The 27,999-nt window shown below is 45.7% G+C and overlaps 1 protein-coding gene and 2 long non-coding RNA genes across 4 annotated transcripts; 2 read left to right on the plus strand and 1 right to left on the minus strand.

Annotated features, from left to right (window-relative positions):
- The first annotated feature begins 666 nt into the window (after positions 1-666).
- Positions 667-26,150, plus strand: LOC309523699 (stomatin-like). Its single transcript, XM_082207765.1, has 7 exons — positions 667-833; positions 10,055-10,158; positions 11,081-11,153; positions 11,826-11,908; positions 18,429-18,632; positions 19,227-19,361; positions 23,754-26,150. Exons 1-7 carry the CDS (start codon positions 779-781, stop codon positions 23,946-23,948), a joined length of 849 nt encoding a protein of 282 aa, XP_082063891.1. The 5' UTR covers positions 667-778; the 3' UTR covers positions 23,949-26,150.
- LOC309523717 lies at positions 20,980-22,789 on the plus strand. 2 transcript variants are annotated; one of them, XR_014215560.1, is made up of 3 exons: positions 20,980-21,019; positions 21,058-22,441; positions 22,694-22,789. It is a non-coding gene; the product is annotated as an uncharacterized lncRNA (long non-coding RNA). The 2 variants fall into 2 exon arrangements; XR_014215561.1 differs by lacking the exon at positions 22,694-22,789 and having other exon boundaries at positions 21,058-22,636.
- Positions 26,118-27,998, minus strand: LOC309523721. Its single transcript, XR_014215565.1, has 2 exons — positions 27,630-27,998; positions 26,118-26,542 (listed from the first exon to the last, which is right to left on the minus strand). It is a non-coding gene; the product is annotated as an uncharacterized lncRNA (long non-coding RNA).
- Position 27,999: the final 1 nt, after the last annotated feature.

Below are 27,999 nucleotides of genomic sequence, written 5' to 3' on the forward strand. Positions count from 1 at the left end.
TCTGCTGCCCCTAATTCCAAGGAAATGTAACCCTAGGTAAGTGCCTGGAACCCCTGGAATCTCAAACAGTTTGTAGGTTGGAGCAGAACGCAGCAGCCTTGATTAAAATGAATCTAGCGTTGTTGATTCCGCTGAGAAAGAGAGAGACAAACAAACTTAAGAAGAAACTGCTGGAACAGGCTAATGGCCCATCTAGTCCAGCCTCCTGTTTTCACAGTGTCCAACCCAGTGTTGCATGTGAATAACAAAATCAACCCATACCAAACAACATCACCAGTTTGGATCTACTGAAAGAGTGTCCTGCATGAATTAGCTAGCCAGTAAGATTTTTGTTTTTGAGTGTTTTTTCCCTGCCGCTGCGACGTGTCTGCTCCAGGGATGAGGAGAAAGATGTGACTTTCTAGGTATAAAGATATACTTTATTGGACTACGGCTCCCATCATCCCTGATCGTTGGCTATGATGGCTGGGGCTGATGGGAGCTGGCGTCCAACAACATCTGGAGGGCCGCCGATGCCCCTGTCTCTGGTCTACTCAGAAGGAAAGCCAGTTGTGGAATTCTCTGGCGAGCGCATACACAAAACTGCAGCCTGCATCTTAGACAACTGTAAAGCATTGTGCAAGAGGAGGGGGCGGGTCTTGATGATGTGCGGGGCGGAGAAGAAGCGAGGCCGCCCACTCGAATCAAACACTGCAGCTGGAGCGCCGCGGACCCCAGATACCTTCTGTTGAAACGGGTAGCCGCCTCGTTTGGGAAGCTGGCTGCGTCGGTGGGAGTCATGGAGGACGCGGAGAAAGGCACTCGCGGCAAGCGGGAGACCGTCAAGATCGGAGGTGAGACGAGCTGAGGCTTGCAAAGTTGGGGCAGCCCCATCCTTCTTCCCTTCTTTTTTGGTCGAGGCTGGGGGTACGAGCAGAGCTGGGGGAAGGAAAGACAGATAGCCTGGTTCTACTCAGAGTAGTCAGACCGACTGAAATGAACAGACAGGACGAACTTGGGTCCATTAATATAACTGGGTTTACACTAAGTAAAACCTGGTTGGCTACACACCTGTTGCTTCCGGGCATGCACAGAGTGTGCCTGTTTCAGCTTCCGATAATCGCACCCTAAAATGAGTACTTAAAAAAATCTGGAGGTTTTGAGATAGGGGCGAAAAGGGCGTGCATGAGCGTGCGATTTCCGTTTAGGGAAGGCTCGGTCTAAGCTACGGCGTCTGACGGTCGTAGTCTTGCTTTCTGTGGTGAAACACAGGAAACGCTGAGAGCCTCAGATAATGTACAAATGTAATCTGCTTTCCTCTGGAGGGAGTTTATTTGGGTGGGTGTGGATGAGTGCACGCCTGCGGTGAAGGTACTCCTTGGTCTCCCATTGCAGGAGGGTTCAGGGTCTTTTGCAGGAGTTTGAATCTTCAGAATGACCCTGGGGTGTGCTACTTGAAAATGGATAAGCCCTGTAGCAAGAGTTGAGGTTCATGGACTTTGTTGGGGTGCAAAGCTTGGAATTTCACTCTCCCCGAGGCCTGATTTTTTAAGTTTCTGGAAGGGGTTTTGTGTGGAGGGGGCTACCATTTTATGGACTAGAAACTTGATTTCAGCTCAGTAATGCTAAGATTGTGGTCAAACTTTCATATGATAAACATATTCAGCAGCCCGTAATCTGTCTTCGCTTTGCGAAATCTCCCTTGGCTCCTTCTACAACTGAAATTTGTATTGACTCTTTACAGAAGCAAAGCTCAAAGCTATGTATACTTAAGATGAAATTAATCCCCTGGAGAAATTCTAGAACCAATGCCAACCTTTACATACATCCAGGGACTCGTTTGTTTACCCTACTAGAATGTTGCTGTTACCTTCTATGTTGGTGACTGGCTACCCGATGGGTTAAAAAGCAAAACAGTTATTAACTATTTTTTTCCAGGAACTTTATTTTAATAAACAAGGTGAAAGATGGGTTGATAATGTGCCTTGGGTACAATTAAATTTCAGTTTGGAGAGTCTTCCTCTGACAATGGTGCTATAACAGCTGTTGATAGAGTTTATCTCAATGAATTCATTCAGTCCTCTTTTAAAGCCACCCAAGTAGATGGCCATCACCGCCTCATGTGGGAATGAGTTCCATAGTTTAACTATGTACTGCCTGAATAATAGCTTTCTTTTATATGTCCTGAATCTTTCATCATTGTGCTTCTTATTGGGTGTCCACAAGTTATAGAGTTACGACAGACATTTTTCTCCACGTCTCACATAATTTTATAAACTTATATTGTGTCACTTCTTACACGCTTTTTCTCTAAACTAAAAAGTCCCAAATGCTGCAATCTTTCCTCATAGGAGAAGTTGCTCCAGCCCCTTGATAATTTCATTGCCCTTTTCTGAACCTTTTCCAACTCTACAAAACCTGTCAATACATGAGCTTGTCAGCTAATTCAAAATCTAAGCTGAGGGGATTTTTGCAAACTGTGAATAGTAAATATCACTTATGGTAAAGTGAAACTGTTAGCTACTCAGATGTTTTCAGTACTGGACATCACTGTAGTTATTACAGCTGTCACAAACCATTTACTCCCACTGTATTGATGCTCACATTAATTATTTGTGTAATACCATGGTTTATCATCTGAGCCAAGAAGGAGATTCACTTAGAGTTAATTCCTTTAAATATATGTGAACCTTAAATATTCTTTTAGTAGGAAGTTCATATGCAGCATAAAGGATCCGGAGCCTGATAGCCTTTCAGCAGTATCCAGCCCTTTGCAAGATCAATGGCTTTTGATCCAAGTTCCTGGTCACAACCATAGCTTTTGACAATCTTAAGAAGAAAAATTTGATGAGAGACACTAAGCGTTTCTTGTAAATGCAGATCATGTGCTAGGAACAATTGTGAAGTAGCAAGATTTTGTGTTGTTATCTGCCTGTAGCTACGTGGTTTGAGAACCACACATCTATGTATATTTTGCACACATGTAAAAAATAAAAGACTGTCCCATTTCAAGTACTTGGCTCCAAATATTACCAGTTATAATCAGGATGCCCAGTTATTGAGTGTTAAGTTGGACTCTCCAGTTCTTCTAGTATGAACAGGTCACATGGGGTTGGGAAAACTTTGGGTACAAGATTTACCAGATACAAAGAAAACAAAAGCATTCTTACAGGTAGATACATATTCTCACTAAGCATCAAGCTTCTAGGACATGGGTAGGCAAACCAAGGCCCGGGGGCTGGATCCAGCCCAATCACCTAAATCCGGCCCATGGACGGTCCGGGAATCGGCGTGTTTTTACATGAGTAGAATGTGTGCTTTTATTTAAAATGCATCTCTGGGTTATTGGTGGAGCATAGGAATTCATTCATTTCCCCCCTCCAAAAAAAATATAGTCCAGCCCCCCCATAAGGTCTGAGGCACAGTGGACCGGCCCCGGGCTGAAAAAAATTGCTGACCCCTGTTCTAGAAGGTGAATCTACTAAAAATGAGTTTATACCCATCACATTAACAATCTTATATGAAAGTCTCAAGAGCAATGGCAATGCTCTAGAGAACATCCAAGAACAATCCTACCAGTTTGCTTTGGACGTTTTGCTCAAAGGCAGCATCTTGGGATTCAAGTCTCATTGGTACTCTTTGGGTGTCCCAATAGGGAGGGGGTAGGCTGAGGGGGAGGGGAAGCAGCCTCCTTTGCCCCAGCCTAATCCTCAGCCAATATTAGGGGGCTAAGGTTGATTCTGCTAAGTATAAAAGGCTACACCTCTTAGAATTTTGATGCTTACAGTTATAGGACCACCAGCCATCAGATTTTTAAGCCACTGAGCTCAGTGCTGAATGGCAGCAGTATTTCAGGCAGGATTCCCTCTCAACCCTACCAGGAGATGCAGAACCTGGGAACTTTTGCATATAATGCTGGTGCTCTAGGGCTGATGAGCTACGGCCCTTTCCCAAACATCAGCAAGTGGAATGGGTCAAGGTCAGGGTGACCACCTGCAGACTTTATCTGCAGGCACAGATGTTGTCTTTTGCCTACTCATGGGCTGCCCTAAGCAATGCCTGCCTCCCCCTAAGCCAGGGGTCAGCAAACTTTTTCAGCAGGGGGCCGGTCCACTGTCCCGCAGACCTTGTGGGGGGCCAGACTAAATTTCTTTTTTTGGGGGGGGAATATGAACAATTTTTGCCTGCCTGCAAAGAGGCCTGAAGATGCTTTGCTGTACCTGTCCCAGTTGTTGTCCCAATAATTGCAGTTGGGCTTCTCCAGCCAGCCAGGCGCAGTGGAAGGGTAGGACGCTGTGTTGGCTGGTGAAGATGGAAGCAGCAGCCCCGGCGGAGGAGCCACTGGCAGAGGTAGAGGAATCAGGGTGTCGACGGAGCTTTTACCCACCACCTGCTGGTGCTGCTGCTTCCTGAGGGGAACCGTGAAGAAGAAGACAGAGGTGACTGCCAACCCACAAGTGGTGTCTGTGGCCACTGCAACAACCCGCCTGAATGCCATGGGAGGAATGAAGGAGGGAGGGAGGTAGGCAGGCAGCAACAAAGAAAGCGTGTGAGGAAGTGGCGTGGAAAAGCAGGGCGGAGAAGGAAGGAAGGAAGGAAGGAAGGAAGGGTGGACTGAGGCAGTGGCGTAGCGTGGGGGGTGCAGGGGGGGCCGGCCGCACCGGGCGCAACATCTGGGGGTTAGGGTTAGGGGGCGCAAATCCATGGGTTAGGGAGCGCAAATTACTTGCCTTGCCCCGGGTGCTGACAACCCACGCTACGCCACTGGACTGAGGGAGAGGGAGGAGGAGCAGGAGGAAAGCGCAGCAGCTGCCAGCATCATACGCCCCCTTCACAGCGCCGCCATGCTGAGGCAGGCAAGCTGACTCCCGCTGTCGATGGCACCCGGCGTGGGACAAGATGGCTCCATCTCTGAGGAGAAAAGCGGCGCTGTGTGAGGGAGGGAGGGGGAGGGAAAGAACGTGCAAACTGGCAATCCACATGCTGCCGATCCACGTAGCGATTCCCGGACAGGATCTAGAAGGCAATTGGGCCTGATCCGGCGTGTGGGCCTTAGTTTGCCGACCCATGCCCTAAGCCAGGCACCCCCAACCTGTGGCCCTCCAGATGTTTTGGCCTACAACTCCCATGATCCCTAGCTACCAGGACCAGTGCTCATGGATGATAGGAACTGTAGTCCAAAACATCTGGAGGACCGAAAGTTGGAGATGCCTGCCCTAAGCCATACCACCCATCTGTTTCTGGCTGTGTTTGGGGGAAGGGGAAGCCCCAAGATCTATGGGTGCTGCTGGTGCCCGTTTTCCCAGAATGCTGTCTGCAGCATGAGCAGAGAATGCAAACAGAAGAGAAGTGGAGAAGGAGGCAGAGTTTGATAATATCATTTCTCCTGCTTCGCAATGTTGCAAAAATGATACCTTGCAGTTTGTTGCTGCCTCTTGCAAAAGTCCAGTGGAAAGGAAAGACTCCCTCAATGCAATCTGAGTTCATTTTCTCATTCCTGGCATTGGAATTTTGCAATCCAGCCTGCAGAACTGAAAACACTTCTTCTCCTTTGTTTTATGATACCCTTTGTAAAGAAAAAGAGAAGTGTGAGCTAGTGCCTGGTGAGGGTTGCTAGGAAGTCAAGGGGTGCAACCAATTTGTTCTGGTTTCCTTCCTGTCCACCTCTTCTTTTGCAAAGATTCTATGGACGCTTAAGCATTGCACTTGTGCAGTACTTAAAACATAACTAAACTGAAAAGTGTATTGGGCCCATCTGCATAGTATTATGTCAGTATTATGCCAATTTAAACAATCATGGCTTCCCCCAAAGAATTCTGGGAGCTGTCGTTTGTTAAGAGTTCTAAGGAGACCTCTGTTCCCCCTAAAAGAGCTACAGTTATCAGAGTAGTTTAACAACCACTCCCTCTTTGCAGGGAATTCTGGAAATTATAGTTCTGTGAGGGGGAATGGGGGGTGTCCTAAGAAATCTGGGGGGGGGGCACTTGGTAGAATGTACTTTCTTTATTCAGTGATTTGACACATTGACTTAAAAGACAGAAAGTGGTGAAGATGGATGTTATCATGGACTGAGTAATCATATTTTCTTTCTTTATATAGCCAGCAGATGGAAAATCAGAAATGTTTCTTTTGTATCTTTAGCTTTTGTATCTTTTCTTTCTTCTGGTTTTACTTATTCAAGTTGTATCTTCTGTAGTTGTAATTTTACTGTTTTATGGGAAAATCTTAATAAAAGATCTTAAACAAAAATCAGGGAGAGAGAGCTAAATCTAGGCGAGCAACAGGCATTCTTGTAGTTCATAGATGCACACCAGCTTGGCAAAAGCACTTGGAGAAACTGAAAAGCAGGATCAGGGAGGGTTGTGGGAGAGCAGGCGTAGCATGGGAAGAGATCAGTGATCCCTGGTGGGCTGCAGTTGCCCCTGGAATCTCATTTGAACCTTGCCCTTTATCCATTTGAGTTTACTTGGCAATAATAATAATAATAATAATAATAATAATAATAATAATAGATGTGTGGTATGTTAATTTTACATATATATAATGCCCACCAAACACAGTTTGCCAGAAGAAATTGAAGTGAAATGTTTGATAGGGTGTGTCTATGTATGGATTCAGTTGAAGGCTCTTATTGTTTACATACCCACCAAACTTACATTTTTGCATCATTGTTTGTGGCTCATACTCAATCATGGTTCAGAGTTGGGGAACCTGTGACCCTTCAGTTCCAACCAGCATGACCAGGTCTTAAGGCTGATAATAATAATAATAATAATAATAATAATAATAATAATAATAATAATTTTTATTTATACCCCACCCTCCCTGGCCAGAGCCGGGCTCAGGGCGGCTAACACCAGTAAAATTACAGTAAGAACATAATGGGGGGGGGTTAAAATACAGGTTAAAATGCAAATTTAAATGCAGCCTCATTTTAAAAGTAGCCCATAGATCAAAACCATAAGGGGAGGGGAAAATAGGGGTCAGACCAAGTCCAAACCAAAGGCCAGGCAGAACATCGCTGTCTTGCAGGCCCTGCAGAAAGATGTCAAGTCCCACAGGGCCCTGGTCTCTTGTGACAGAGCATTCTACCAAGTCGGGGCCAGTACTGAAAAGGCCCTGGCCCTAGTTGAGACCAATCTAACCACCTTGCAACCTGGGACCTCCTAAATGTCATTTGTGGACCTTAAGGTCCTCCACGGGGCATACCAGGAGAGGCGGTCCCGTAGGTACGAGGGTCCTAGGCCGATGGGAGCTATAGTCCAGCAACATCTGGAAGACCAGGGGTGTATTGAGCCCTGCAGCAACATTGAGCTTGGACTGGCAGGCTTGGATTGAGGAGGAGGAAGAAATGAGTGTGGTGGCTGAATGGTGGGGGATCTGGTTTGATCTGCCCCGACCAGACTCTTTGAAAGGGGAGGGGAACTACTGTGCCTTCCCCGCCCCCTTCCTGTGGAGCAGAGAGACTCGATGAAGGCTGGGGAGGCTTTGATAACCAAGGTGTGACAAAAGTGTGCAGTCTCGTTATCTAGAACGAGATGCCGCCCTTGTTGTGGGAACAGACAACCCCACCCCAAAAGCACATGCACTTGTAGTACCATAATTCTTACAAAGTGAGAGAGTCTCGAGAATAAGACTGCCCTGTCTTGTCTTTAAGAGCTTGGTGGGCAGGCCAAGTACTGGGAACTTATTGCAGGGACACCTGCAGTTCTGAATTTCTTGCCCTTGCTCCTGAACCCGTGACTCCTGAACCCTGAGCCTGCACTTTTACTTGCCTTACTTTTAATAATAATAATAATAATAATAAATTTTATTTATATCCCGCCCTCCCCAGCCGAAGCCAGGCTCAGGGCGGCTAACAACAATCAAAATAGTCCAACATTCTAAAACATTCATTATAAAATTAATTAAATCAAATTAAAATCAAATTAATGGCAACCATCAAGCAAAATTTTGTGCAGATTGCCAGAGGAGGGGGTCAGGCTGCGCCCTGACAAAAGGCCTGGTGGAACAGCTCTGTCTTGCAGGCCCTGCGGAAGGATGTCAGGTCCTGCAGGGCCCTAGTCTCTTGTGACAGAGCGTTCCACCAGATTGGAGCCGCGGCCGAGAAAGCCCTGGCTCTAGTTGAGGCCAACCTAACCTCAAGTAAGAGCCTCCACTTGTGTCTTTTTGGGGTGGGAGGCTGGACAAAAAGGGTTCCCTACACCTGGCTTAGGTATTCATGTGGAATAGGTTAACCATGGTTAAAGGGAAACAACCCCTGGTTAAGCATTTGGTATGCAGAAGCCTTGGGAATAAGATCAAATAAATATTCTTCCCCATCTCCATAGAACTCCCAGAGAAAATATGGGAGAAAATTACTTTTCTGTGCAATGCCGGATCGAATGCTTGATCTAGTTGAGCCGCTGTTGCAGTAGAAGACAAATACGCCTTGCTACATACTTGATTCCCTTTTCCTGTAACTGAATCCAAGGCCAGGAAAAATCTCCGTGTGAACTCTGTGTCACATTCCTGAATATGATCTCATGTTCCTTTTTTAGATGCAGCATTTCATATTTTGGGCAGTCGCCGAAATTCTCTGGGAGGGGCGATTATGATGGTGATAGACTCTATCTGCACTATCACAACCCTTTACACAGCCGTGTCCCCCCCCCCAAGTAATCCTGTAGTTTGTTCAGGGTGCTGGGAGTTGCTAGAAGACTCCTTCATTTACAGGGCTACAATTCCCAGAGTTCCTTTCGGGAAGAGGGATTAACATATGCAGGGATGACTGGAACTATCAATTTTGCTTCTCACGGTTTCTCAAGTTTTGAACTTTAAATTCATTTCTCTACATTTTTGCAATAAATTGCATGTTTTTAAAAAGAAAAATCCTCATGAAAATTTGCCAGCATTTTTGTGCAAATGTGTCATAAGAAACCAATTTGTGTGTGTGTGCAGTTTTGGCTAAGGTACACTTTTTCCCCGCATGCAGTTTTCTTTTTTTTTTTTGCAAGCAGTTTTCATTTTCATGAATGTGTGCCCTGATGCACTTTTTATGAACAGTGGTTAGAGAATTGCATTGCAAAAATTGAATAAGTGTGAATTTCTGGCTAGACTGCATTTACCTCTGGTTGGGCCTTGGCACAGAGCAGGTGTGAGCTGTAGCCAAACTTGACTTCCTGCATCCTATAAAGATGCCATGTCTGCCTGAGCAATAAGGGAGATCACTGGTCATGCTCCTCGTACAAATCCCCTCATGCTTTACCACTCCTGACCTGGCAAGGGCTAGGACTGACAATGGAGAACAATGCACTTTGAATTGATTCATCTGGTATCAGGCAGGAAAAGGGCTTTCTCTGTGGTGGCACCTACAGTATGGCATTATGGAACAGTTTCTTCTTAGAGATTCACCTTCAGTGTTGTGTCCCTGTCAGTAGTCAGATACATTCTTGTTCTAGATGCAATGATCAGTTTTGTTACTGATTATTGGCTGCTTATGATGTGTCTGGGACGCGGGTGGCACTGTGGGTTAAACCACAGAGCCTAGGGCTTGCCGATCAGAAGGTTGGCAATTCAAATCCCCGCTCCCGTTGCTCGGTCCCTGCTCCTGCCAACCTAGCAGTTTGAAAGCACACCAAAGTTCAAGTAGATAAATAGGTACCACTCCAGCAGGAAGCTAAACGGCGTTTCCGTGTGCTGTTTGGTTCGCCAGAAGCAGCTTAGTCATGCTGGCCACATGACCCGGAAGCTGTACGCTGGCTCCCTCGGCCAATAAAGCAAGATTAGTGCCGCAACCCCAGAGTTGGTCACAACTAGACCTAATGGTCAGGGGTCCCTTTACCTTTTACCTTATGATGTGTCTATTCAAAGTTTTATTGCTTGACAGTTTGTGCATCACTTTGATACATTTTGTTAAATGTGGTAAGAAATCTTTAAATAAAATAAAACTTTGAAGGGATGCAGCTCATGTATTTGTTCCAGAAGTGCAAATTAGGTTAAAATGCAAACATAACTGAATTTCTCCCTCTTCCCTACACAGAAGCAATAGAAGCCCATTTAATGCATGTGCACTTTTTTCTCACTTTTCTTCCAGAGGGCTCTGAAGGAAGCATTGGAGTCTGTGGGTGGATCCTGGTTATGGTCTCGTTCTTTTTGGTTACCATCACTTTCCCATTATCCATCTGGATGTGCATAAAGGTAAAAAATAGTTGGTTGGAAAGCAGTTGTGACCTAGGATTCCTTCCCCACTCTAAACAGATCAGCGACTGTACGTTGTAGCTGACCTTAGAGCTGGAAGTGACCCAAAGGGTCATGTCTGGCCCCTGCACTGCAGGAATCGCAGCTAAAGAATTCCCGACAGATGGCCATTCAACTTTTGTTTAAAAAGCTCCAATGAAGGCAGATTTCACTACCTTCTGGGGGAGTCCACTCCTTAAATGGCTATTCTTGCAGAAGAGAACTTCAGAGGGAGACTGCATAAAGAGGCCACCAGGTTACAATTAATCAAGAGGTTCACTGGTGAACTGAATCTGGACAAAAGTGTTTTTAAAAACCCAACAACCCACAGCATGTATTAATTGATTTGCCAATGCCAGGCTGCCTGTGTTGTCAACAATTAGGGGTTTTTTTTTTTGCATAACATAATTATCATAATCTGTACTTTACTGTATTTTTCATTTCCTTCTCACTTCACTGTTTACATTTCTGATCCCCTAACTCCTTAAACATGTGTATATATTCACCTGCAACTCACTACAAGACTTCATGCATCTGATGAAGGTGTCTGTAGTCCAGAAGAGCTCATGCAGTAAAGAAATGTGTTAAGTCTTTAAAGTGCCACAAGCCTCTTTGTCAAGAAACTTCTCATGAAGCACAATTTTTATATGAAAAAGATCAGGGTCCTCCTTCAGCTTGATAGGAAGAGCATGAAGTTGTAGTCTCTCTACGTAGTTGCAGAATCTTATGCCTTGTTTTGCCCCCTTAAAAAGCCTCCTCTTCTTATCTGAAGTGAGCTAATTACAAATGTGGCCCAAATAGCATCAAGGATAGCCTGAAATGTGCAGAATGAAAGGGAACAAAACCGCAACCCCCCCCAACTGACTTTCCCCCCTCATTGCAGATTGTCAAGGAATATGAGCGAGCCATCATATTTCGGCTTGGACGTATCCTAAAAGGAGGTGCAAAGGGGCCAGGTGAGTGTTTGCTGTTATGGTCTGTCTTGGTAAAGGCAAGGGGGTTCTTTCTGTGGGATTTGGAAGCAAGACAAGACACAAGTGGTGAAGAAGTCTTAAGATTTATTAGACAGCATGCTGATAAGGGATAAGAATTTACCACCCTAAGCAAGCAATACCTCTGTTTAGCTGCTGGGAGCTCCAGATGTACAGCAGCAGAGAGGACCCCAGCTGCAGTCAGCCACCAAGCGACGTAGCACCCCAGGAGAAGTCACACAATTTAACAACCTTAAGCTGTTTAGTAAGGCTAACTGCTGCCTAGGGGAAGCCTCATATTGGTGGCATGAAGGAGCACTTGTGTCAGGCCACTCCACCTCCTTGGTGTACAGTGCTGTGTTTCGCATACATGGTCCCACATGTGGCTGAATTTCCGTGTGGCTGGTCAGCTGCATTGGGGCTGGAGCACTGGTGGTGCCCTCCCCCGGGTCTCTGGCCTGGGGGAGGGCACCATCAGTGCTCCAGCCCCAATGCAGCTTCATGCATTTGCACCAAGACTGGTGCCTGGTGCAATGTTGCTGAATTGACTTTGTCCCATGCACTTCAATATACCTTCCGACCTCTTCCTTGCACATGCAGAGCAGTTAATGCCCTAGAGTTGTTGTGTCTAACAATTGCACTTTTGTTTTCCAACAGGTCTGTTTTTCGTATTGCCCTGCACAGACAGCTTCATCAAAGTGGACATGAGGACCATATCATTTGATATACCGCCACAGGAAGTGAGTATTCCCTTTCCTTGACCTCTTTCTTCTCTTCCCCCTACTAAATACTGTATATAAATAGGCTAGTCAAGTTTCTCTCCCCATCCCACCCCCACCCCATGGCTTTCTCACACCCGCTGCCCCTCTTCCATGGTCTCGAATTTCAGGCAAGAGACATTCCCAGTCCTACTTGGAGGTGCCATCGGGAATTAAACACAGGATGCTCTTCATTCAAAGCAGGTGCTCTGCTGCCAGATTGCGGCACTTCCCCTTAAATATAAAGTAATATTCTAGTTCTCAAAGGGATGAATTAAATAGGAACATAGGAAACTTCTTCTGAGTTAGACCATTGGTCTATCTAGTTCAGTATTATCAACAATCTCCAGGGTTTCCCACAGGAGACATTCAGAGAGGGAGTCTTTCCTAGCCCTAACTGGAGATGCCAGGGACTGGAGTCAGGAACTTCTGCATGCAGAGCAAGTGCTCTGACACTGAGTATTTATGTCCCTTCTGGTTCTCTGCCACCAGTTCCCTTGCTGCTGTGACTCTCAGCAATCCATCTGCAAGATGGATAGTACCTTGCACTTAAGGGCTCAGATATATAGCTAACATGTCATCTAGCTTGGTCCGGAACTCCTCCATGCAGTGAGGCAGTCTCTGCCATGGCCTCTGTCAAAGCAGACCATTTGGAATGAAGGCCAGCATGGAGGGTTTCGGTTTTGTTCCAGGCAGCCACCTGCCACTTATCCTGCAATGACTTTTTCCTCTGGCAGTAACTGTTGTGGAACTGGCTCGGAATGAATTGCTTAGGAACCTAATAATCATCATTAGGCTTAATGTGTTTGCTGCCAGGAATGTACCCTTAGTGAGCCTCCTCCCCGCCCCTCATTTCCTCCTGGCTTTTCTGTAATTCAATTCTGTTGTGCCTGTGGTTTTTGCAAGCAACAGGGTTGCAGGGTATTTATTTCATTAGGTAGGGATGGGTTTCTTTTACGTGTTTCTTTTCTTGCTTCCTTAATTGAAAGTTAATGATGTTGTCAAGGTGCTGGAAAACCCCAGGGTATAAGTTCTATTGCAGGGCTGGGTAACCTTGGCTGCCTGGGGTCAGGACGACCTTCCAGGACTCTCAGAACTCTTCTGAAGCCACACCCTCTTCTCCCAGGCCACACCCCTCACCTGTCTTGCTTTGCACCCTCCTTGAGTCATTTTGCGTGGTTGGAATGCATCCTTGAACTATGATTATGGCTCTTGGTCTTCTGGATAGAGGCTAGAGAACTCTCTCTCTCTCTCTCTCTCTCTCTCTCTCTCTCTCTCTCTGTAAACTAGCTCCACCCACTTTTGCCTCTGGCCCCACCCACCACTGGAATGTGGCTCCTGGAATGTTGTCCGGAAGCAGATGCGGCCCTCAGGCTGGAAACGTTTCTGCATCCCTGAACTAAGAGTTGCTGAGTTATTAAAACGTCTTTAGGGAGGGAATGATGAGGGGGTGGGTGGAGGGGGAAAACCCTGATCAGCCTAGTAAGGACTGAGTATGCTTAGTGAGCAGAGAATGCTGACTGACTGTTGAAGGGAGGCAGGGAGGTGTAAAACTAGTTCGGAGGCGGAATAGAAAGGAGTATCGTGGAGGAGGGCATGACGGACTTACTGGAACAGGAGCACTCCATGCTGCAACATTTGATTGCAGATCCCATTTTTATACAGTGGTACCTCAGGTTACATACGCTTCAGGTTACAGACGCTTCAGGTTACAGACTCCGCTAACCCAGAAATAGTACCTCGGGTTAAGAACTTTGCTTCAGGATGAGAACAGATATCAGGCTCCGGTGGCGCGGCGGCAGCAGGAGGCCCCATTAGCTAAAGTGGTGCTTCAGGTTAAGAACAGTTTCAGGTTAAGAACATACCTCTGGAACAAATTAAGTACTTAACCCGAGGTACCACTGTATGTCTATCCATTAGTCCTAATGCATTCCACTCAGCATTTGAGATCCTGCTTCTGTCTTTTCAGCCAACATAAGTAGGATGGGCAGCCATGAGAAGCATAGTCTTCTTTGGAGTGGCACTAATCCCATGGAATGCCCTCCTTAGGGAAGCTCACCTAGCCCCTTCACTGTATGCCAGTGGTGGCCAAACTCGGCCCTCCAGATGTTTTGGGACTACAATTCCCATCATCCTTGACCACTGGTTCTTTTAGCTAGGGATGATGGGAATTGTAGTCCCAAAACATCTAGAGGGCCCAGTTTGGCCAACACTGCTGTATTCCTTCTGGTGTCTCCATGAGTCCTGTGAGGTTTGTTAAAGACACTAGTGGGCGATGGCTGGGTTTTCTGCCAGAGAGAACCCATTCCATGCCTAATTTTATAAACTTCTATCATGTCTCTTGAAGCTCGCCTTTTCTGTAAACTAAAAAGCCCCTTTGATCCTCCTCCTTTCTTCTTCACTGTTTTCATGAGCCGCTGTTCTTTTGATGACTTTTGCCCAGTTGTTTGATGATTTTGCATGTCTGCTGCTGCTTTTAATTACTTCCCCGTTTCCATAGAATCTGTGTTTTCATGCTACAATTTGTTGCAGTTGCTCTGGTTTCTTTCCAGAAGAGGATGGCAGCTCATTCGTAAACCATCTCAAGATTTCTAGGGGCTGAACAAAGATTAAGAAAACCAGGCAGCCCTTTGCTGGCAGCTTCCAATAAAATAGACATGATACCAAAGGAAAAAGGAGACAGGAAGAGATAAGGAAAACAAGCAAATTCAGGCGCTCCTGCTTCATTGTTTACATAAAGATAAACTCCCAGTTTGCATGCTATGTGACTGACAAGAGAAAGTTCACACAGCATAGACTTAAACCACAGAATTCACTGCCACTAGCGCCCAATCCACACTACACATTTAAAACAGTATTATACCACTTTAAACAGTTGCGGCTTCCTGAATTGCAGTTCCTTAAGGATGCTGAAGGTTGCTAGGCAGTCCCCATTCCCCTCATAAAGCTACAGTTCCCAGCGTTCCCTGGGAAAAGGGGCTGGCTGTTAAACCATGGGAATTGTGTGATGGGGGAATAGAGGTCGCCTATCAACTCTCAATGCTCTTGTCAAACACTGAGGACTAGTAAGCTTCTTGCAAGGCAGCTGTATTGGTTCCTCAATAAGAGGGTCATATCTCACTTAGTAAAGCTGAGAGTGGCACTGGTTCATCTGTGTATCGCAGAAGCCAATTAAAGGAGCTATTGGCTTGTAATTACCTTGCTTGCATTACTTAAAATAGAAACTGCTGTGGCTGTGGCCGCAAAGACATTACACAGATCTCTGTTAGGACGATTCTAAATAACACTAACATTAAAATAAGATTAATATAATCACAGCCATTCCACTTGGAGATGTTCTATGTTCCACCCACACCCACATACTCCTGGTGTTGGAGGCAGTAGTCTTCTGAATGCCAGTTGTGGAGAATTCCAAGTGGAGAAGCTGCTGTTGCACTCAGGTCTTGCCTCTGGGCTTCCTGTTCAGGTACCTGTTGGCCGCTGTGAGGACAGGATGCTGGACTCGATGGGCCATTGGCCTGATCCAGCAGGGATGTTCTTAGAAATAACTCTGCTTCAGCTGCAATACTGTCACTGAGAAAGCACAGGGGGTGAGGAGTCGGACACACTCCTGTTTCCCATCTCTGCAGTACAGTCATACCTCATGTTATGTCCGCTTCATGTTGCGTTCTTTCAGGTTGTGTCCCGCGGTGACCCGGAAGTACCGGAAAGGGTTACTTCCGGGTTTCGCCGCTCACGCATGCGCAGATGGGCAAAATGACATCACACGCATGTGCAGAAGCGGTGAGTTGAAACCCGCGCGTGTGCAGATGCACTGCTGCGGGTTGCGTTCTTTTCATGTTGCGAACGGGCCTCCAGAACGGATCCCGTTCGCAACCTGAGGTACCACTGTATCAGTAAAAGGAGCTGTAATATTCCTGGTCATTTCAAAGGTGACATGGAACTTTATTCTGTTGAAAATCATTGAGTCTCTTTAAGAAACGATTAGATGTGTGTGGCTTTCTTTGGCTTTGTGCACACACTATACCTTCAAAGCACATTTGAAGCACATTCTTTCTCTCAAAGAATTCTGGGCACTGTGGTTGAGCCTTCCCAGGGTTAAACTTCCCAGCAACCCTTAGCAAACTACAGAGCCCAGAATTCCTTGAAATGGAAGAATGCATTTCAAATGTGCTTTAAAGGTGTACTGTGTACACAGCCTCAATGACATTCAGTTTTGCTTCTCTCTCTTTACACTCACACCATTGGTCCATCTAGCTTAACAACTTCTGATAAGTTTACCTACAAGACTGCTTTGATCGGTGGAATTGGCACTACTACTGGTACCACATAATACCCATTCTGCATTTGTAAGGATGCAATCGTTAAGTCTGACAGCACCTGCATTTTGGAATTTCCTTCCTACTGAAATCAAGCAGGTGCCTTCACTTTACTCTTTTCGGTGTCTGCTAAAAATTCTTGCTTAGACAAGCCTGTCCACATGCTTGCCTTACCCAATGTTGAGGGTACCCAATGCTAGTCCTATTCAGAGCCAACTTATTGAAATGGATGAGCCATACTAACATAGGTGCATGAACATCAATAGGTCTGGTCTGAGTAAAACTCAGTTGGCTAAAACCCATTGTGTTTGTTTTTTAGAGATGATGCAAGGTGCTTGGGGACCTCTGTGTAACAAGCAGCCTACAATAATGTGAATAATATTGGCCTGTGCAAGGTTTCCCACCTTCTCTTCCTGTTCCCTTCCTTGTGTTTGTGTCTTATTAGATTGTACATCTGCAGGCTCAGACCTGCAGTGTTGATATACAGCACAGGAGAGGCCCTGCAGTGCACTGGAAGCTTGCTGGACATCCCCCAGTGAGCAAATCTATAGAGGCAGATGCTTTCCTGCAGGACAGCTTATCCCATAATGCCAGTCCTATCCTATGGTATTCGGCCTCTCAGGGGGAGTTGGGGTGTGTTCGAAAGTGTGATGGTGAGGCATTACTGAGCCTGGGAGGTTCTGCATGCAGATGAGATAGTCAACCCTGGGCAAAGTTCTCCGTAAACCTCTTGGATTTAATTGCTGTGTTTCCTCAAATTGTTTTTTTTAATTTGCATGCTTCCCCCCCCCCCTTGAAGCTGTGTGAAAATCTTTCAGCAAAGCAATTTTCTCTAATAGAATATGATGATTTTATAAAATGATATAAGCTGTGAATGCCTTGGGGCAGGTATCCTTCCCGCACCCTTCTGGTTTCTGTTAACTCCTTAATGTGTACGTGTGTGGTTGGTGCTATATAATTAGTGAAAGGCACACTCCGGAATTTGCTGCATCTTCCTTGTTACAGGGCTGCTACAAACACGGCACACTGGCACAGCCTGAGGCAGTTGGGTGCCAGTGTGTGCCCCTGCAAAAGCTGGCATTGCCTGAGTTATTGCTGCCACAACACCTGCCCCATCCCATTCTCAAGGGAATTGGGCATTTAAACACCCAGGCAACCAGTGTCTTGAGCGCTGGCAGTGTACAGCCCATCTGTAGCTGTAGCTGGATTCAAACCTAGCAGATGCTATGGGAGAGGTGAAGTGCTGAACAACTTGGTAGTGTGTGTTGGGGGGGAGGGTTAAATATGCTTGTTGAAAAGCATCATATTCTATTAATGCTACCTTTTGGTATTTCAAAAATCACTTGTGCTTTCTGCCAAAGATCAGCATGTACAAGTTAAAGAATCAGGGAACTTATCTGGTGTCTGCATAAGGCAGTAAAAGGGATCCATGACAGTTAAGTCCAGTTGCGAACGACTCTGGGGTTGTGGCGCTCATCTAGCTTTACAGGCCGAGGGAGCCAGCATTTGTCCGCTCTGCAGACAGTTTTTCTGGGTCATGTGGCTAGCATGACTAAGCCGCTTCTGGCGCAATGGAACACCAGAGCAGCGCACGGAAACACCGTTTACCTCCCCTCCGGAGCAGTACCTATTAATCTGCTTGCACTTTTTGGTGTGCTTTTGAACTGCTAGGTTGGCAGGAGCTGGGAACGAGCAACATGAGCTCACCCCATTGCGGGGATTCGAACCGCTGACCTTTTGATTGGCAAGCCCAAGGCTCAGTAGTTTAGACCACAGCGCCACAGCACAGCAGAGTGCTATCCAAAAAAGCATAGCGCTATGGAATAGAGGTCCGTATGGAGCTTCTCAGTGTTCTGTAACCTTGGTGTTGAAAGGTGGCTTCTCCGATGACTTAGCCAGGTGCAGAATACCTGTTGCAAGCCCACCGATGGTACAATTGGAGAAATGAGCACATGCACAAAATGAACAACTCACATGGTGTTTGAAATAGGGAACTTGAAAAAAAGCTCCTTTGTGACTGTCAGGTAGCAGGCAGTCTGATCACAACTGCCTAATTAGCAGCATGCTACTTGTGGCACCTCTTTGTGGTTATGTTTTGATGCATGAGTGACTTGGAGATTCTTTTTTTAATTCTTCCGTTCCACATTTCTCTCTTCTCTCCCCTCCCCCTGTTTCTGCCCTAGATTCTTACCAAAGATTCAGTGACAGTTAATGTGGATGGCGTGGTTTATTACCGAGTTCAGAATGCAACCCTTGCTGTTGCCAACATCACCAATGCAGACTCAGCCACTCGGCTCCTGGCTCAGACCACACTGAGGAACGTTCTTGGGACCAAGAATCTCTCTCAGATCCTCTCTGACCGGGAGGAAATTGCCCACAGCATGCAGGTACAGCAATGTTGAGCTGCATCCCCATGGGGGTGTGGGGTAGGGAGTTGTTGAGAAACATACTTCACTGTTTAGACAGGTGATTTTTATTTTTTTTGCATCAGCCACTAAATTTTGCAATTTAAATATACAATGCAAAAATCCAGTGGAAGCTGGTCCTTTAGGGTAAGTGGGGCACTGCCCCACCAGTCCTAATCTGCCCTCAGCCAACCCCCAACCCCTGCCTGCCTTCTTCCTTATGACCAGTTCAGGGGGTGTGACACTGCCTGTAGCTCCCTCTACTTTAGTCTCTGACCACATTCCCATCATGCTTTTAAAGCCCCACATGGGATTCCTAAAGAATTATGGGAGCTGTAGTTTGTTAAGAGTCTTTTATCTTTCAATGAAAGCTCAGAGCCTGGGTCACCTGCCAGCTGAAAACACAACAAGGAAGGATATTTAACACCTTGCAGGATGGAAGGCTCTTAAAAAGGCTGTTCATTTGTCCTGTTGAGACTTGTTTAAACCTCCAGTCACCTCTGTTTGATTAGCTTGGCATCTTTGCACAATACCTCCATGTGTGACATGCATTCCTGCCCCCACCCTTTTAAACAGGCCACACTAGATGATGCCACAGATGACTGGGGCATAAAGGTGGAGCGGGTGGAGATCAAAGATGTGAAGCTGCCCATCCAACTCCAGAGAGCCATGGCCGCTGAAGCAGAAGCTACCCGCGAAGCAAGAGCAAAGGTAAGGAGCTCTACTGGTTTGGTTAGCCGCTGACTTTCAAAGGAGATCCATCACCGAAAGAGATCAGAGATGGGGATCCTGCGGCCCTTCTGTTGTTGTTGGACTACACATCTCATCATCACTGACCATTAGAAATACTGGCATAAACCAACTTGCTGGCTAAACTTCCTATTAAACCAGCTTTTCCTGACCTGGTGCACTGCAAATGCAGTTGGACTACAACTCCCATCATCCCTGACCATTGGCCATGCTGGCCGGAGCTGATGGGAGTTGGAATCCACCAGCTTCTAGAGGTTCACAGGTTCCCCATCCATGACCCAGAAGATGATGGAGCAGTACAAGGAAACAAAGGCCATTATTTGACCCTGTTGACCCTGGGGTATATGTCTTGGAAATGACCATAATTATTCCTACCCCACAACTGAAAACAACTTACGCATGCCAAGCAGATACTCTCCCACCGATCTACAGCCCTTCCTGTAACTTTCACATAATCCAAATTTCAAGTGAATATTGAACTGCTTCAGATATTAATGTTTCCTTTAATAATAATAATTTTTAATGTTATTGTTTGTACTCCACCCATCTGACTGGGTTGCCCCAGCCACTTTGGACTGCTTTGATGGTCACACTTGTTTTTCCCCACAGTGATATAAGATGACTCAGGTATTTGCTGTACAAACACTGGCTCCAGAGGTCTCATTATCTTTATTTCCCCATAGTAGAGAATCCTTTGCATTGCATTTATGTAACAAAACAAAACTGAGTTTGTGCCAAAACTCAGTCAGAGGGCGTTCCTTCTGCATCACAGGTTTTCAAACTTCACTGAAGCATCTCAGCATGTTTTCTGGGGATGTTTAAGAAGATCAAGCAGCAGAAGGCAAGCTCCCACAAGACACAACGTGTTACATAGGAAGCTGCCTTATACTGAGTCAGACCAGTGGGCCATCTAATTGGGTACTGACTCTCGTCAGGGTTTCAGGCAGGAGTCTCTCCCAGTCCTACCTGGAAATGAATGAGAGCAAACTGCAATCTTCTGTATGCAAAGCAGATGCCCCACCCCTGAGCTACAACATGGAAAGCTGCCTCATACCACCTGCATATCTTGCTTAGTATTGTCTATGCCAGGGGTCAGCAAACCTTTTCAGCAGGGGGCCGGTCCCCTGTCCCTCAGACCTTGTGGAGGGCTGGACTATATTTTGAAGAAAAAAAATAATGAGCGAATTCCTATGCCCCCAAAATAACCCAGAGATGCATTTTAAATAAAAGCACATATTCTGTTCATGTAAAAACACCAGGCAGGGCCCACAAATAACCCAGAGATGCATTTTAAATAAAAGCACACATTCCACTCATGTAAAAACACGCTGATTCCTGGACCGTCCATGGGCCGGATTGAGAAGGCGATTGGGCTGGATCCAGTCCCCAGGCCTTGTCGGAGCCAGCCGTTACAAAATGGTGCTGTTTAGCATAAAATAAAGACACAGAGAGCCAGCAATATTTTCAGAATGGTATGAGCAGCTCCTTTTGAACTTCTCTCTCCCTCCGGTAACCCTTTTTATTATCCTTTGTTCTCTCTCCAGCCGCATGCCCGTTTGCCAATGTACCACATTACCTACATCCGGTCATGGCTTTAACGCACCCACAAACCATATAAGGTTACACTGCCCAGAGGGGGAACATAACTCCATATAAGGTCAATACATTCCAATACATTGTAAAGCTCAGAGTGCTGGTCAGCCGAGGTCAGGGGGCACCCTGCAATATTACAAGCCTTTGCCGTGGCTTTATGACTCCCACAGGGCCTTAGTTTGCCTACCCATGGTCTATGCTTATTGGCACCTACTCCAGGGTTTATGATGGGACATATCCTGTCTTCCCTGGAAATGCCAGGGATTAAACCTGCAACCTTCTGCATGCAAAGATGATGTTCTACTCACAGAGCTTCAGCCTTTCCCAAAGGTCTTGTTTTCTGCTGCTGTGTCCTACATAAGGAGGGAATTGGTGCTGATACCTGAAAGTCCTGCTGAGTACCCTGTCTAAACTGGATCCTGTAAGATGGGCAAATGCCAGTTTTGTTTTGTTTTTCTCATTTTCCTGCTCTTAAATTCAGGTCTTCACATTTCCACATCATTCTGATTTTTTCAAAATGGAAATTCATCTGCATTTTAATGCCTAACATGTAATGCCTAATATTTGGCATTTTGCCTACTATTTTTTGCAAAGCAGCTTCTCCTATTACAATGCATTTTTGTAAGCTGTTTCTCCAATATATGCATATTTTTAGATCTTTGCCCCAATATATGCAGTTTTCTACACATTAGTTGGTTGGAGAACTGCATTGCTAAATTTGAAGAAATGCAAATTTTAAAGAATGGCTATGGTTTGGTTCACATATTATTTTGGAAAGTGCAAGTTAGATAGGCTCCCCTGTAAACCAAATTGAATTTTTCCCTCATCCCTACTTAGTTCACTTCCAGGGGGTTCTGCAACTTTGCAGGGACTCTGTAGCACACAAGGATTCTCTGGCAGCAGAAAGCTTTTGAAAACCACTGTTCTGTCTGGAGCCACACCACATCTGCATGCCACTTTAAACAGTCATGGTTTTCCCCCAAAGAATTGCGAGACCTGTAGTTCACTAAGGGTGCTGAGAGTTGCTAGGACCAACTATTGCCCTCTCACAGCTACAATTCCCAGAGTTTCCTGTGAAGAGGGATTGACTGTTAAACCATTCTGGGAATTGTAGCTCTGGGAAGGGAATAAGGGTCTCTTAACAACTTTCAGCACCCTTGACAGGCAGCGGCTTCCAGAATTCTTTGGGGGAAGCCATGACTACTTAAAGTGGTTTTATGCTGCTTTAAATGTGGCCTTTGTGTTCAACAATTAGACTGGCTGGTGGGCCATTCTGGGGGCAGACATAGAGTCTGGAAGCCTTTCTGCATCCCTGTTCCTTTGGCTGATTTGCTGCTCCTATATTCTTGGCTTAACACTTCTGGATCTATATGCTGCTTCTCCTAGGAGGAAGACAACTTCCTGTAACAATCTCTTCCTTTTCTAAAAGAAGTTTGTTATGTACTGAAGTTCTCACCCTGGGCTAGCAGGGGGATACTGTAGATAGTTATGCAAATAAGGGATCGAAAGTGACGTTCAGTGATTGGATAGTTTTAGAAAATTGCTACAGTTACGTTGTAGTGGAGCTCTATATAAGCAGGCTGACTGAACCCTTCAGTTCAGTTCTGTCCTGGCCTGTGAATAAACAAGAGCTGTTTGAAGAATCGCTGTGCCGTCTGATATGTTCACCCACAACTTAACAAAGTTGGTTAAGCAAGGAGGATCCTGTTTGTGGCCTTGAACATGAAGGCCACAAATCCTCTAGCCTACAATTTATTTATTTTTATTTTACTAAGGCTGGGTCCACACCATAGATTTTGAGTACATTCAAAACACATTCCTCCCTCCCCAAAGAATCCTGGGAACTGTATTATGTTAAGGATGCTTGAAACTGTAGTTCTGTGAGGGGAAAACTACAGTTTCCAGTATTCTTTGGGAAGAAATCACGTGCCTTAAATGTGTGGTGTGTATGCAGCCTAGAGCTGCAACATTTACCTGACACATTTAATTAATCAAAACATTCTTGTTTGATTAGGTGACAGATTCTCGCAAAAAAATTGTTTTAAATATATATCTATATCTGTCTATCTATCTATCTATAATACAGGGAGTTGCAAAATTTGAGAAAGAGGTGAATTCCCTATTGTAGGATAAAGCCATTTCCCCTATAGAATGTTTGTGTTTTGTCATGTGCATACTTAATTGTTTTAATTGACTTAAGACTGCATTCCTAAACCCACACACCTGAGAGTAAGCCCCACAGAATTCAGCAGGACTGACGTCTGAGCATACATGGAGTTTTACCCAATGAAGTCCTGCTCAAAGTAGAATCATTGGAAGTCAGCGCACCTAAATTATTTGTGGCTGTCAATTTCAGTGGGTCTACTCTATGTAGGACTAATGTTGGATACTGAGGAGGAGGAGGAGGAAACTAGCAGCCAGGGCCACCGTGTGGACTGGTTGTAAGAAGGCAGGTGGCAGGGAGCTAGCCAAGGGCAGGTGTTGGGGCAGTGCCCCATTTGCCCCAGTGGATGTGCCTCCATTGCAAGGAGCTCAAGGTGGTTTGTTCTTTGTTTTTCCTGTCCTCATTTTATCCTCACAACTGCCTTGTAACGTAAGAGAGGCTGAGACACTGACTTGCCCAGGGTCACCCAGTCGGCTTCATAGCTGCACCCAGGTCCTGGTCTGACACACTAACCACCACACCACACTCTCCGAACCTTATGCAGTTTTCTCTGTGTTCAAAACATCTTGCTGGACCTGTGCCTCTCTCCCTTCCAGGTCATCGCAGCAGAGGGCGAGATGAATGCCTCCAGAGCCCTCAAGGAAGCCTCCATTGTCATCTCAGAGTCTCCTGCAGCTCTCCAGCTCCGCTACCTGCAGACCCTGACCACTATCGCCGCCGAGAAGAACTCCACCATTGTATTCCCACTGCCCATAGATATGCTGCAAGGCATTGTGGGAAGGAGGAGCTGAAGGTGCTGATGGGAAGCCAGGTGTATTGAAAAGCGTGAGGCATTGTGGAGGAGAAGGGTGATGATTTCAGTCTGACCTTCGTGTCTGTTTCTTGTGGCTCTCATAAGCTCAGATCCTTTTTGTGTTTCATCCCAACAAATTTCTGCTTTCAACGTAGGTGGCCACTTCTGAAAATTCATTCTTCCCCGCTCTGCCGCCCCTTCTTATTGATGAGAGAGGTTTGGAGGGCATGCATCTCCCAGAAAATTAGAGAGGAGGGTTTAAGAGGTTCTCAGCTACCATATGGAGCAGGGGGGTTGCCTTAAAATAATAATGTTTTCCTCCTCTCTCCTGGGAAACTTCTTTCTTGTCAGAGAGCCAGCAGTGGAACTTTCCGCTGCTGTTTTGCTCCAACCAAAGGGAAAGAATTAGCACGCTGGAGTTACGGAGACAATATGCTTGTAGCCTAACGATGTTCCGATTCCTTTTTATAGGTGTGTTTTTCTAACCTAACACAATTACAAACACAGTTACAAACACTTCCCCAATACCTTTTGTACTTTATAAAATGACACCTATTTTTTCAACACTTTCTTAAAAAATAGATTTCCGCCTATTTCTTTGGTTCTGCTTTTAAGAATGTGATCAACAGAAAGTTTGACATTCTACAGCCAGGAGAACCTGTAAATGGAGTCTTTCAGCATTTTAGAATACTTACTATATTTTTCATTTAATTTTTCCAGAAGATTAATGTGAATAACTTTTCCCTCCCCTCCCCTTTAATGTGAAGGAATTTTCCTTTCCACATGATTCTATTGTTGTTGTTGTTGTTGTTAAATCTCAGCTTTTTTTGCTAAAAGCCAGGACTGAAGGTTTCCTGGTATATTTGCATCGTAAGTTTTGTATCCAGTGTGAATCAGAATAGTAGATTTAATTTCTAACAGACAGCACTGAGGTTAGCTACAATATTATAGTATTAGCATGGTGTGTGAGCTATCAATAACAGAAAAACCTGTGAGAAGGTATGGCTTTTGTGGTCTTTATTACTTGTATAATAATTCAAATAAGTGGTGAGAGCAGTCCACCCCCACCTTGCCTCTGCCTTTAACATTTATAGAGACAGGAATTCATTACCTGACGCTGTATCCCAGCATGGTAACAGAAGGCTCCATGGGAGCTGAAAAACACAGGAGCATTGCAGGAAGATGTGGCTGGCATCTCAAATGTGGACATGTGATCAAATGCCATTGTTGCTATGCAAAGTCTCAGAGCTTTTGCCCCTGGGTCTCTTCACCCCCCATCTTACAGTGATTTTAGCTGGAGCGGCTGCTTCAGACACTTAATTACAAAGAGGAAAGATATGTGAGGCTTAGAAACCCTGATCTGTTCTGGCTGCAAAAGGCAGGGCATACTCACTGCTGTGCCGGTAAACGAACACCCACCTACCCCAAAGGGAAAAGGAACAGGGGAACAATAGCATTTGCCATCCTTACTTGTGGCTGCAGATGAATTGGTGGTCCAGATTGTTGCTTTTCACGTGTTGTTAAAAGCAAACACTGCTGTGACTGGAACTAGTGGTGAGTTAAAGGAAGCCCAGCAAGGCAGGAATTGGGGGCATAACTCCCTAGCATCTTTGGTCAGAGCCTGGTCTCTACATGTAACAGAATGGACCATGGCACTTCAGGTTCCAGGTGCCTTTCACACTTCTCCATGCAAAATGCTCCCTGCATGCAGAAATCTAGCATGGGAAGGCTTTTGTCCTTGTTGTCCTGGTTTTCTACATGCAGGGATTTCTGGTGCAGGGCATCATTTGAAACCAACTACGCTTTGCAGCTACACTGCAAAGTGTAGCCCAGGGATGGGGAACCTACATCCTTCCAGACGTTGCTGGACTCCAACTCCCATCAGCCCCTTTCGCTTTGACAGTAGTCAGGGATGATAGGTCCTGCAGCCCAGCAACGACTGGATGGCCACAGGCAACTAATCCCCAGTGTGGACCAAGCAGAGGCAAGTGATGGACTTGCCCCTCCCTCGGAAGAAACGAAAACGCAATTTATGCTAAACACCCATCCACCAGAAGTGCAGTTAATATTGTTTGTGAAAATGCTTTCTTTCTCTCTCTTTTTTTTACCTCCCTCTCCCTATCAAAATATAAGTCTAAAACATATATTCTTTCACATGATTACTGTATTGTTATTTTAATAAATAAATATCTTTATTTAATCTGCCGTTGCATTCAATGTTTTTACCCACTGTCCCCACGGCAAGGGTTACTCCAGACCAGAGCATTACTCTGCATTAGTCATACAGCACCATACAGGTCCCTGCCCAGAGAAACTTGCAGTTTAAAATTTGTAAAAACTGTCTCCTTGGCCAAGCCAGTGGCCCATCTGTTCCAGCCATCTTACTCTCACAGTGGCCAGCCAGATGTCCATGCTGATAGCCACTGAAAGCCTCCATGGATTTGTCGTCTACTGTCTTTTAGCCATCCAAATGGTTACCATCACTACATCTAGTGGGAAGGAATTCAATAGATCGACTGATCTGTGTGAAGTGCTCTTTCTCTTGTCTATCCTGAATCACTCAATATTCAGCTTCATTGGGTGACCACGGCTCTAGTGTTATGAGAGAGGGAGAGTCAGCAGGATGGAGGGGAGTGTGTGTGTGTGTAAAAGAGAACAGTCATTTGTTTTGGTTGCATGTACCACCTGTCCTAGGGACGCGGGTGGCGCTGTGGGTTAAACCACAGAGCCTAGGACTTGCCAATCAGAAGGTCAGCAGTTCGAATCCCCGCAACAGGGTGAGCTCCCATTGCTTGGTCCCTGCTCCTGCCAACCTAGCAGTTTGAAAGCACGTCAAAGTGCAAGTAGATAAATAGGTACTGCTCCGGCAGGAAGGTAAACAGCGTTTCCGTGCGCTGCTCTGGTTAGTCATGCTGGCCACATGACCCGGAAGCTGTATGCTGGCTCCCTCGGCCAATAAAGCAAGATGAGCACTGCAACCCCAGAGTCGGCCATGACTGGACCTAATGGTTAGTGGTCCCTTTACCTTTACCTTAGCACCTGTCCTAGCCCCTATGAAGGTGTGCCAAAGGCATAATGGGGAAGTGCTTTCCCCACTGCATAATTCACTGAGGCAGCTTATGCCCACTGGATTGATGGGCAGAAGGCAGGGAGCCCATCAGAGGCAATGATGGGTGGAGCTGACTAACTCTAGACTGCAGTTTATTTCGTTTCGCTGATGTTCCCCTAACTGTTACTTTCTGCATTATATCTGAATTTTCACACAGTTAAATGCCCTCTTCAGAAATCTAACGAAAACTAGTGGAAGTTTAGCACTCATTTTAATGATTGTGGCTCTCCCCCCAAATAAGCTGGCAACCCCAATAACCCAGAATATTGCAGGAGTAAAGTCATGGAATGTGTGTGTGTGTGGGGGGGGTAAACTGGCATGCAGTTCTTCCTTGCTGTTTTCATGGAACAGAATCACAGGTGTGAAAAGGGTGGCAGATCGGCAACATTTTCCAGTGAAGTTTGTTGTTGTTTCAAACCACACCCACTGGCGTGAATGAGGGTAACATGCAGGTATATCAGTCAAAAAGCCACAGTTACATAATGCAACACGTACTGCAGTGCAAAAGGAACATTATTAAATGAAACAGAGGAAAGAGCATTATAATCAGGAAAATCAACACAATATTACCCATGTCTGAATGCAAGGTGAGTTTTGTCCCGATCCTCCTCTTCATCGCTGCTGAATCAGCAACACTGAGACCACTGAGACAGAGAAGGAAGCTGACAGCCAGGGTCATACTTGGACCTGTTGTAAGTAGAAAGGGAGGTTGGGAGGACAGAAATCTACTGTTCATTCTGCTTCTCTATAGATCCCCAGTGAGGTCTCTGATACAGGAACTTACTGCCTGAATAAGCCCATCACACCCCTTGACCCACAAGCAAGATTTGCTAGTTAATGTTGCTGCTTTTGAGGTGGGGGTAGAAACAGAACAGTCAATCCTTTTTTTAAAAAACGGCATGATCGCATCTTCGCTGTGAGCCCTGCCTACACCCTGTCT

The sequence above is a fragment of the Podarcis vaucheri genome (assembly GCF_965113315.1).
Source record: "Podarcis vaucheri genome assembly, chromosome: Z".
In the NCBI taxonomy this organism is placed as follows: domain Eukaryota; kingdom Metazoa; phylum Chordata; class Lepidosauria; order Squamata; family Lacertidae; genus Podarcis; species Podarcis vaucheri.